The sequence below is a fragment of the Arachis ipaensis genome, chromosome B2 (genome assembly GCF_059453495.1).
Source record: "Arachis ipaensis isolate K30076 ecotype BB chromosome B2, ASM5945349v1, whole genome shotgun sequence".
Classification (NCBI taxonomy): Eukaryota; Viridiplantae; Streptophyta; class Magnoliopsida; order Fabales; family Fabaceae; genus Arachis; species Arachis ipaensis.
Window position 1 is genome coordinate 93,592,136 of NC_142437.1, and position 13,043 is coordinate 93,605,178.

At 27.9% G+C, this 13,043-nt stretch overlaps 1 protein-coding gene across 1 annotated transcript; it reads left to right on the forward strand.

Annotated features, from left to right (window-relative positions):
- The first annotated feature begins 878 nt into the window (after nt 1–878).
- On the forward strand, nt 879–8,111 carry LOC107628399 (3,9-dihydroxypterocarpan 6A-monooxygenase-like). Its single transcript, XM_016331089.3, has 2 exons — nt 879–1,793; nt 7,440–8,111. Exons 1-2 carry the CDS (start codon nt 879–881, stop codon nt 8,085–8,087), a joined length of 1,563 nt encoding a protein of 520 aa, XP_016186575.1. The 3' UTR covers nt 8,088–8,111.
- Nucleotides 8,112–13,043: the final 4,932 nt, after the last annotated feature.

Sequence of the window (13,043 nt, forward strand, 5' to 3'; positions counted from 1 at the left end):
GTGGCACGCGGGTCGGGTCAGGCAGCATGGGTCGAGCGCGGATCCGTGGAGCGTCTGGCTGACACGTGGCGTGACGCTGAGCCGTCAATCTGGGACACTGATCTAATTGCACTGGAGGTGTCTGGAAGGAGGAGAACTTCAAATGGACAAGGGAACATCGGGCAGCGCGTCCGGCGGCGATTTTGGTGGCATTGAAAACATCACGACGAGACGAAGACAGTGGTAGTGGCAATGACGAACTAAGACGTTGGGAAAGGGCCAAAAAATAAGGACAAAGTACCGTCGGAGGGGACAAAACACAAGAGCTAGAAACCAATCGTTATTGGAAAAAAAAAACCTATGCACTGATAACATGTTAGAAACAAGAGATAAAACTGGAGAAAGGATTTGTGTATTATTTAGTATGTAAGAAAGTACAATGTACAAGGAGTATGTATATGTGTTAGAAGAATCAGAGTAATAAAATACAATCCTATAATTAATATACGCTTATGCTATATAAATATAAATGATGCTAATTAATCTAATATTGATTTTAATTTATTCTTTAACAAAAAATATTAATTTAAAATTATTAATATTTTTTTAACTTTATATTTATTTAATACCATCGAAACTTAAATTTTATAGTTTTTCACCACAAAAATTTAGTTTTCTTAGGCATCACCCGCAGCAAAATATAATTTTCCTAAATAAAAAATACATAGTTATGGACAATATTTTCTATTTATAAATAAAACATATGTTTAAATTAAACAGCAAGTTAAATATATTTTAGGACCATTCAATGCAAGTACTTATTGCTCAAGGACATAGCAAACTGCACTCTATAAATAGATCTCTTTGAAGCACAAGCCATTATAGCCCTCCAAAAGATAATGGATAATTTTCAAGAATACATAGCAATCTTCTCAATTTGGCTAGCAGCTACAATATTGTTCCAAGCCATACTCACCAAAACTCGATCATCGAAGCTTCACCTTCCACCTAGTCCATTGGCCTTACCAATCATTGGACACTTCCATTTACTACAACCTTCTCTTCACAGAGCTGTTCAAAAGATTTCAAACCGTTATGGACCCTTGATTCAGCTCTATCTCGGCTCTAAGCCCACCGTCTTCGTCGGCTCGGCCGAAATAGCCAAAGAGATCTTGAAAACACATGAAGTCTGTTTCGCTAACAGACCTGCAAATATTGCAATTAGTTCCCTAACTTATGACAAATCCGATTTAGCGTTCGCGCCTTACGGAACCTTCTGGAAGTTCATGAAGAAGCTCTGCATGTCAGAGCTTCTTAATGGACGGATGCTTGAACTCCTCTCCCCGATTAGGGAAGAGGAGACCAAGAGATTCTTGGAGACGCTTCGAAAGAAAGGCGAAGCGAGCGAGGCAGTGAACGTGGCGGATGAGCTCTTAAAGCTAACAAATAGCATAGTGATGAGAATGGCTATAAGCAAAAGCTGCTTTGACATTCACAATGATGATGCTGATAAGGTGATAGAAAGGGTGAAAGAATCTGCCTTGTTGAGTGCAAAGTTTAACTTGCAAGATCACTTTTGGTTTTGTAAAGGGTTTGATTTTCAAGGCTTCGGGAAGAAAGTGAAGGAGGTTCGTGAAAAGTTTGATATCATGTTAGAGGGTATCGTTCAAGAACATGAAGAGGATAGAAGATGTCGAAAGTCAACGGGAAATAATGATGGTGCCAAGGATGTACTTGATGCTCTTCTAAGTATTTCAGAAGATCAAAGCTCAGAGGTTAAAATATCCAGAGACAATATTAAAGGCTTCTTGATGGTAATAATATAATCTTCTCTCAAACACAATTTAAATCTTTTCTCACTTTAATTTCTCGATCTTGTACATATAAATTTTGAGAAAATCTATGCTTAACTTAAAAGTAATGCTTGACTTAAAAGGCATTTTTATATTAAATTTTAATTTCGATTCTGATGTTGAAAAGTTTTATTTAATATTTTATTTTGTTATTATTTATTTTTTCTTATTATTTTTTCATTTTTATTTTTAAGAGTAAAGTATCATTTTTGTCCCCAACTTTTGGGATAAATTCTATTTGTGTCCCTAACGTTTAAATCGTCCTATTTGTATTCCTAACGTTTGTAAAAGTGATTCAATGTTATCCTGCCGTCAATTACACATCATGAGTGCTTTAGTTTGAGTTTTAAAAATATCTTCTTGAAGTTAGAATACAAATGTCTTTTTAAAAATAGCTCATTAAATGTTGAAACTAATTCCTACAACATTTACATAATTCACTTTTTTAGGGACATAATTGAATCTAAACATAAATAGTGGGTATAATATAATAAAATCGAACACATCCAAGTAAGACCTAATTGAGAATGAATACATCCAAGTAAGAATAATTGAAAAATATAATCTGATTTGTTAGTATAATTGATAGTAGGATAACATTGAATCATTTTTATAAACGTTAAGGATACAAATAGGACGATTTAAACGTTAGGGACACAAATAGGACTTACCCCAAACGTTGGGGACAAAAACGATACTTTACTCTATTTTTAAATTACTGCAAATTATCACTCTCAAATCACTATAATCATCATCATGATGACCACTTTAATTGAAATTTTTACGATTATTTAAAAGAAAATCATAACAAGAAAATGATATATTTGAAAAAAAAAATTAATTTTAACAGGAGAACTAAATAGAAAGAAATAAAAAATTTGGAATAAAAATAAAAAATTTTAAATGTTGAGAATAAAATTAAGATTTAGTCTAAATGATAAAGACTAAAAAATAAAAATTACTACAAGAAAATGAGTAATATTTTTTGTTAGGAATCGTGTAAAAAATGTATAAAAATATTAATATAATTAATTATCAACAAAAGGCTTTTTTTTTTTTTACAAGCAGCGATTATAAAACAATATTCTACATTCTTAATAGGAAATTTTACAGTAAAAAAAAGAACTAATTATAAATAAATTAAAACTTTCATATATATATATATATATTGAGGTTTCTGGTGGTTCAATAATAGGTGACTAAACATGACCAAACCAACTATTCAATAGATAACACATGATCAAAAATTTACTAATCATACATTTAAGGGGAATGTTGAGTATAATAAGTACGATAGATTACGATAACAAAAAAAAATGCAATGTAAAAAACTGTTTTTGTCTCTTAGACCTTGTAGTGATTAAGCTGAAAATACCCCTTGTTACTATTTATTTAAAGAATAATAAAAAATTTAAGAAAAAAAAAAAGAAAAACAGAAATGACGATAATAAAAAGGAGAGATGTTTAAAAAAAAAAAGAGATATATATGATGATGAATTTACTTTTTAAAATATATTATATTTGTATATATTAATTAATTACACATTTTTATTTATTTAGAAGTAGTTTTATCTATCCATAATAAATTTAAATATTTCTAAGATTTATCTTTTACATTATTATATTATAATTATTTAAAAATAAAGAGATTAGAGTATATATAAAAAAATTATACCTTCATTGCTTTTTGTTATCAATTATTTTAACTTTTTTCTTTTTGTTTTGTTTTATAATTTCGTCCACTTTCAATTTTTTTTTTCAACGTAGATGTAGTTATTGATCTTGGAAAATTATTTTAAAAACAAAGACATTAATATCTTAAATGTGTAATCAATTTGTTCCGTTTTTTTTGGTGATTAATTTGTTCCTTTTAGTTAGTCAGTTTAATTTTTTTTAAAGTATTACCTAAAATTAAAAAAACAAATATTCACATGCAATTGTTATTTTTATGTGAAGTTGATAGTTGAAAGTTATTAAATAATAATTTATTTAAAATTTACATATATCAAATTATCTAACGATTCTTAATTAATAATTTTATATGAAAATAACTACATATAAATTTTCACCAACTAAAAATGATAAAAATGGGTTAGGATGTAGCATTTGGATATTTCTAAAAATACTCCTTCACTATTAAATGATGTATCAAAATTTAATTTGTAATAGTGTAAAATTCATAATAAAATTAAAAAATAATAATTCTACTCATCTATTGCACGAAAAATCTAAATATGTAAAATATTTTGAAATTAAAAATAATAAATATCTATCTATTTAAATAAATGTTGATAAATTTAAAATTGTATAAATATTATATATTTTATTCACTGTAACGAATATTAGATGATTAATATTTTTTGTTGTATTTATGTCCTCTTTCAATATTTTCGATAACTCCACTCCTCTTAGAGTAGTCCTCCACTCTCCCTTCTCCCCTAAAAGGAATAAAACAAGTATAATATAAAACTAAAGTGACTAATTAAAAAGGAACCAATCAAATATATATTATACATTTGAGATAGAAAAAGTCTAGAGAACTATACTAACTCCACTATAAACCAACTAATTCAATTTTCTTTTATTTTTGATTTTGAAATTTAAAAAATTAGAGTAATAGGAGTTTTTTTTTTTTTTTTTTTTTTTGGTAACAAACCTATTTTTTAACTAATTGGTTTAAGTTGGCTTTCTCCTATATAGTTGATTCTCTAAGAGAACTGTTTGAAATATAATTTTATGTCTTTATTTTAAAATAATTATCCAAAACCAATAACTGTATCTATGTTAAAAAAAAAATTGAAAGGAGACAAAATTTATAAAATAAAACAAAAAAAGGTTAAAATAATTGATAACAAAAACAATGAAAGTATATATCTTTTAGTATAATCTAATCTATTTATTTTTAAAAAAAATTGTCCAAATAATATAATAATATAAAAATAAATCTTAGTAACATTTAAATTTATTATGAATAGATAAAGCTACTCTTAACTAAATGAAAATGTGCAATTAATTGGTATTTAATTATATTAATTAAATTTTCAATATAAAATTATATTTTTGTATTTTTTATTTATAATTTTTTATAATATATTTCACAAATATAAAATATTTAAATAAAATAAATTCATTATCGTGTCTCTTTTTCATTATCATCGTATTTTATTATTTTTCTTAGACATTTTTTTTTGTTTCCCACAATACTTCCGAGTTCAAGAGGCCAATGACTAATCTATTACGGTATTAAATTTTATTTAAAGATTTGCTGTTGATTAATGGGTTATTGTATATACAAAATGTGATTCAAACGCCCAATATTTATTTAAGCGGATTAATAAATTAACTACTAGACTAACCCTACTTATTTTTTAAGACATTTTATTGTTCTTTAAACAGAAAGTTACAAGGATTTTTGTTTCTCTTTTAATAAATTTTTTGGTTTGCCATTCTTAGATAATTAATTTTCAGTTTTTGTTAGATCACTACAAAATCTCACAAGGAAAAATAAAACATTACATTTCCTCTTTTATTCTGACAGTAAACTTCTTTTATTTACAATCTTTTACATTCTCTTATAGCTATACTTAACCGTTGCTTGTTGAGTCACCAAAGAATGGCTATATTAATTATATATAATTAATGGGCAATGCTACGTAGCCAAAATATTATAGATAATAAATAAAGATATATGATTAATAACATTTGCGTTTATAAGAGAGTGTAAATCACTCTCCTAATTTAATTGACATAATTAATTTTTTTCTATAATTAATTATCTTTCCTCATTTAATTATACTAAAAGTTAATGTTAAATTTAATGTGAATCAAATTCCAAAAATTTCTCTCTCATTATTACTATATGCATTTATAATTCTATAACTTTTTTTCTTCCAAATAAAAATCTCAAATTCTTATATTTTTAATTTTTTAAAAATTTCAAATTACCTCAACACATTTAAAAAAAAATATAAATATTATACGTATAAAATATGAATATTAAATTAGAAAATTTAACAAATTTTGTTATACAACTCATATTTTACATATAGATTATTATAAAATAAAAAATAAAAAATAAAATATAAACAAAAATTAAGAAACAACATTTTAAAAATAATTATTAACTCGTCATATTAAAATCAATAAATAAGAATACGTATAAATAGTAAATAAAAAATATTAAAATTATGACTCTTTGGTGTACATATAAGATAATTTGAAATATATAACAAGACACATAGTTTAAAATTTAGTAATATTAATTATAAAAATTTATTAATTATGAATATTATATATATGAAAGTATGAATGTTATGAGTATGAAATTATAGATGTTATTAATATAAAATTTTGGATGTTATTAATATGAAATTTTGGATGTTATGTATACCTTATCTAACTATGAAGGTTATGTGTATGAACTTATGAATGTTATGAGTAAATTTGCTAATTGAATAAATTAATTTAAGTATTTGATATTCCTTTTTCAAATCTAATTATAGTAAAATTTGAAAATATATGTAAATCAAAATAAATGATTTCACTTTGAAAAATATGAAACAAATTTTTAAATTATCAATGATTTAAAAAATTATACGTTAATTTAAATGTATACTATCTTAAAAAAAATTAAAACATGAATCATAATTATTAGTGTATATATGAAATAATTTGAAATATATAATAAAATATAGTTTAAAATTGCATAATATTAATTGTAAAAATATATTAATTATAAAAATTATGTGTATAAATATATATATATATATATATATATATATATATATATATATATATATATATATATATATAAAATGTACTTTTGTTACATAATAAATAAAAAATGCACTTTTGTTATTATTATAATATAAATTAAAAACCATAAATATAAATTATGTATATTGAAGGGGACAAAAATTGATAAGAATATAAATTAATAAGAATATAAATTATGTATATTGAAGGTCCTTCTATATTCATTTAATAAGAATATAAATTGATAAGGTATGTATTTATAATATACTATTAAATATATATAATTAATGTTTTTATATATAATAAATGTTGCAATAAAAACGGTAGTGCGTGAAAGAATTTTAATTAAATTTAGTTCATCTAATTAAATAAAGTTAAAAATAGAAGGTTTTGGCTGATTTTGGTTCCTAAGTTTGGTTACCAAACTTTTCTCATAATATATATATATATATATATTCGTAAAAGCTTCTATTATACCATCAACCAAACATTTGGAAATAAAAATACGTAACAGATTTATCAATAAATTCTATATATAATCTTATACATTAAACTGAAAATCATGTATGAACAGTTTTACCTTATTTATATACCATATATCCGAAGAAACCTAGTTTAGATGCTTAAGATTTTTTGTGTTCATTAATAAAGGGGTAAATGTGAGTAACAACTTTTAAATTCGTTATAATTTGTAAGAACAAGATAGTTAAAATAAATATTCTTTTTGAATAAGTCAATTAATTTAAAAAAAAAAATCTATTACATCAGATAATTTTATCATGCACTCATAAATAATGTTATGATTATTCTTCCAATATTTTTTTAATAAAACCTGCATTTTTCCTTTATCAGGATATGTTTGGAGGTGGAACTGATACAACTGCAGCAACAATAGAATGGGCACTTGCAGAACTAATTAACCATCCAACTGCCATGGAAAAAGCAAGAAATGAAATTGATTTATTGGTAACAAGTAATGGAAAACATAGAATAGTGATGGAATCTGACATACCAAATCTTCCTTATATCCAAGCCATAGTTAAAGAAGCACTAAGGCTTCACCCTCCATCACCATTCATAATGAGAGAGTCATCTGAGAATTGCACCATTGATGGATTTCACATTCCAGGAAGAACTAAAATCCTCATAAATGTGTGGGCTATTGGAAGAGATCCAAAGAACTGGGATAACCCTCTCGAGTTCAAGCCTGAAAGGTTTCTTGGAACGAAGGGTCAAACTTTTGAAGTTAGAGGTCAACATTTTCAATTCTTGCCTTTTGGAAGCGGTAGAAGAGGGTGTCCTGGAACATCTTTAGCACTCAATGTTGCTCATACAAGCCTTGCTGCTATGATTCAATGCTTTAAATGGAAGGTTGTTGGGGAGAATATTGTTAATGGTGTTATTGATATGGAAGAAGGACCTTCATTTATTCTCTCAAGAGCTCAACCACTTATTTGTATCCCAAAATCAAGGCTTGTACCTTTTCCATCTGTTTCATGATCATGGTATATTGCTATCATCTTAGTAGCCACACACATATATAAGGAATAATAGTTTATACCAATTATCTTATTATGTTGGATTCAATTGTCATAGTTACTTTGTTCTTGATGTTAAGGATGTAGTCTATATATATGTATGTATTGTACTTGAATGTACTCTTGACGTAAATACTGATCAGTGAATAAATATAAAAATGTGAGAGTCCATATCAAGGTTTAGAATAATGACGAAAGAAAAATATTAGATGATCAGAATTTATTGTTTTTGATAATTAGTTAGCCATTAATCTTTAAAAGTATAGAATAAAACACAATAACAAGGTGAATACTAGAAAAAGATTGGGCAAGTGTGGCATAATATCTGATATAGAAGTTAATTGTGTCTTGTGTGGCCTGGGATCACTCTAGAGACAACCCATCATCTATTTTTTAGCTGTGAACATGCATGGAAACTATGGGGTTCGGTTCTTAGATCATGAAATGTTGCATGGGTGTGGGAGGGAGATCCTAGAGATTGTTTTGACATGTGGATGGAAAAAGGCGTGCGGAAAAAATGTTAAAGAGGAGTGGATGACAATTGTTTTTTGTAGTTGTTTGGTGCTTTTGGAAACATAAAAATGTGACCTTGTTTAATAAGAAAAACTGAATCCTATAAAAATAGAGCAGGAAGTGGCATGCTTTATTATGGCATGGAGAAAAGATAGAGAGCATCGAAGAACAGAAGCATCTGATCATGGAAAACTTTTATGTTCTTAACGAATGATGACAAGAATTTATTGCTTGAGTCTCTTAATTGGTCTACTAGTTTTTTTATGTTTTAATTTCTTGTTAGTTTTGGCATTGAGTCTTGCTTTCTTGAACCTATTATATTTAGCTGGTCTTGGAGTTTTGTTTTCTTTGGGATGTAATGCCTCACTTGATGTTTAAAACCGTCACCATATATCCTTTTTAGATATTGTAAAAAATTGTGATTATAAACTCCTTTAAGATACTCTTTAAAATTGTGATTATAAATTATTTTAGGTTATTTTTTTTTAAAACCAGTGATCATAGGTACTCTATGGTTACTAATTTTTTAAAAATTGTGACCATAGTTTTTTTTTTGTTACGGTAAAAAATCGTCATACACCTTCTATGATCACAATTTTTTACCGTGACAGCAAAAAAAAAAAAAAAACCGTGGTCCTAAATCCAAAATGTTGTAGTGGTTAATTAATTATAAAAAAATGAGGAATGGCACCAGTAAATTTTGTAATTTGTAACTATTAATTAGTCATCATTAGTATTTTTAATGGTGTTAGTTTACATCTAATAGTATAAGATTGCTCACTTCTTTTTTGCTGGTTAAGTGCTGGCCATATTTTAATAAAATTGCTCACTCCTAAACTTTCTCTAAGAAAATATATGTTATTGGATTATTAAATTAAAGAAATTATATTAAATAAATTAAATTTATGGTTAAGTGATGACTAAAATTAATAAATTCTGATGACCCAAGCATTTCTTACGATGAAAACCTCTTTACACATAGGGGTGCACATGGGGCTGAGTGAAACTGAGTTCGTCTTGACTTGGACCCGACCCTAAATAATAACCGAGTCTATTTTTGAGATTTTTATCCGACCCTAAACCCGATAAAATCTTACTATTTTTTGGCCACACTAAAGCCGGGTTTCGATCAGATGAAGTCTGGGTCTTGATAAATTTTATATCAAAAAATTATGACTAACTCACTTATAAAGAAGAAAAAAAAATACTTGTTACAAAGAGTTAATAACCATACTTGAATTTGAATTTGTTCGTAAATTCTAATTTCATGCTTTTTTTTATCTATTTTCTAATTCAAGAAATGTAATTAAAAACAAAATAATAAATTTATAATTAATATAACATTATATTGGAATTAATTTAAAACATATATATCTTTTTTTAGTCCCTTTAGAGTGCATATGGAGCGGGTAAAATTGAATTTACCTTGACCCAAACCCATTTTTAAATAATGACCAAATTTATTTTGAGACTCTTACTCAACTCTAAACCTAATAAAATTATACCAAATTAATCCCAAAATATTTAAATTCGAACCAAATCTTTAAATCGGGTCAGATCATGTTCATTCCTATTTACATGTATAGCAAATTAGCTCCTTCCTAATTAATCATAACAAACGAAGTCAGCAAATTAAAGTAGTAGGAGATTATAGTATATATGGAATTTTTTTTACCGTAGTAGGAGATAGGGGTGGCAAAGCAGGCCGGTCCGCTCCAACCCGCCCCGCCCCGCCTAGGCCTGCCGGCCTGCTTCACCAACTAAAATGGGTTCAAAATGCTAGCCCGCCCCGCTTTATGGCGGATTGGCGGGTTGGTGGGCTAGCTCGCTTCTTTTTTTTAAAAAATAAAATTCATTAAAATTAACCAAAAAATAATAATTAAAAAATCAAATACAAATAAAAAATAGTCAAATTATAATATAATTTTTTTACTATTTTTTAAAAATTTTTAACTTCAATAAAATTGTTCAAAATAATATTTGTCAATAGAATCATCTTTATTTTAAAAAATGAGTCACATAATTTGAGCATATATACAAAATTGTAAAATAAAATAAATAAAGTTAATAACTAAAAGAAGAATAAAAACAAAAAATGAAAAAAAGTATTTAAAAATTTTATAATTATTAATTTTATAATGGTAATCACACTTTTATTTAATAAAAAAAAAGAAAAATAAAAATTTTCGACCCGACGGACCGCCCCGCCCCGCCAAAATTCGCCAATTTGGCGGTGCGGGTTTGGCGGTTTTTTTTTAATTTGGCGGGCTCTAAATCCTATCTCGACCCGCATTTTTTAGCGGGTTTAGCGGATCGGCCCGACGAGCTCGACCCGTTTTGCCACCCCTAATAAGAAATTATAGTATATATGAAATTTTTTTACCATAATTGCCACACATTTTTAATATAAAATGTCATAATTTTTAAATACATTTGACATGTGAACTTAGGTATTCATACCTAAAAAGGAAGAAAAGATCATATATATATATATATCAGTAATGGCTGTAATAATAGAAAAAAAAATCGTATAAAGAATGTTTATTCAAACCTTCTGCTAGAATCCTTGTTTGGATGGTTGAGTCTGAAAACTAATATTTAATTAATATGATGAATAAATATTATTAAAAAATTATTAATTGTTTATAAAATTATGTTATGTTTACTTGTAGAAAAATAAGTTTAAAAACTTGGCCTAAGCTATTTATATATTATGGTCCATTAAAATGAAGACCAATCAAGCTCATAACTCAAGTATAACTCAAGTATAAGGAACTAAAAAAAAATGAACTCAATAATTCAGAAGCCTCATACGGTTACTCACTCCATATTTTATCATACTTGAACTTCAAATTCAATTTAATTAATTTTTTTGAAGTTTTTATCTAAAGCCAAATTCTCTCTTATCTCTCCTTTCTTTCTTCACTTCGGTCACATCACTCACTCAACAAGAAAGAAAGAAAGAAAGAAAAAGAAAAGTGCAGTAGCTTTGGGGAGTGAAGAACAAAAAATTTGTTTCCAAAACCAAACAAGAAAGAAGAGGTTACATCCAAGTAGTTAGTCTCATTCGGTCAAAGCACATTAAGAAGTATCTTTTCTCATGTGTGCTACACCAAGGAACCAAGAAGAAAGCTACAAGGTTACAAGCACGGAACAAGTAATAATGGAGAATGTGAAGTCAACTTGATTCAGAAGCCCATCAACGCTCAAATCAAAACTTGGAGCAAAAGCAAGGCTCTACGGTCAAGATTGAAGAAAAAGGATGCATGAGAGAGAATGGGTAAGTTGCATGCAACTGTTTCGATTTTCTCTCTCTTCTCTGATGAAGCCGCTACAAGTCTCTGATGGTGGAGAAGAAGACAGTGTTAGGATTGAACATGATTCAACTTTGGAAGTTTCACTCTTCTATATTAAGGGTGAATGGCCAAGGATTGAAGACAAGGAGAGTGAGTGAAAAGCACAGAGTTCAATTCTCATAGCTACCTAAGCTAATTGAGTTCTTCTCCTTCATGTTGTTCGTTTAGTATTTTCTTTTTCTCAGTTTAATCTGTCTGAGTCTCATTAAAAAAGACAAACATGATAAGGTTTGTAAGAAAAAGCCAATGAAAGAGAAAAGGTAGTGAGTTAAATTGTGAGAAAAAGCCATAAGATGTCTCAGAGTTTCTTTGTACATCTTTCTGTTTTGTTTCATAATCCTATAGGGATTTCCTTGCAAGTTGAGTTAGTACTTTGCAATTGAAAGCCAGGTTTAGTACTAGTCAAATTCAGATTGGGTTAGAATCTAGATTTGTTCCAGATAGGATTGGGTGACTTGAAGCTTGTCCTAGATTTTCTTCACTGTTTTGCATCTTGATACCCTTCGGTACTCTTCGAAGCTGATAGCACAGTTGAGCAAGTTGATAGCTTTAGCGTTGAGCTCTATTTCCTTTTTATCTTCATCATTCCATTCAGCCTCAGTCTTGGGAGTGACTACACCATCTGCTCCTCTTTTGGTTGGGACATGAGGACCATTCAGAATGATCTTCCAGATATTGTAATCTACAGATTGAACGAAGATCTCCATTCTCTCCTTCCAATAGCTATAATTCTTTCCATTAAAGAAAGGAGGTCTGTTATTGGATTGCCCTTCTGTCAGAGTGTAGGCCACCACATTGGAACCATTGTTGTTTGCCATCAGGACCTTTCTTCCAAGCTGCAAAGCTTGATCTCTTTGAGACCAAGCTCTGATACCAATTGATGGTTATCAGTGACTAAGAGAAGGGGGAGTTGAATCTTAGCTTCTTTTTCTGCTGAATATTACTTTTGCTTTTTCAAAGAAACTTAGAAGATATTTTTACTTTTGTTTCGTGACGAGTTGTGTAACACCCTAATTACCCTAAGCCTTACCTCTAATCGTAAAGCAAAG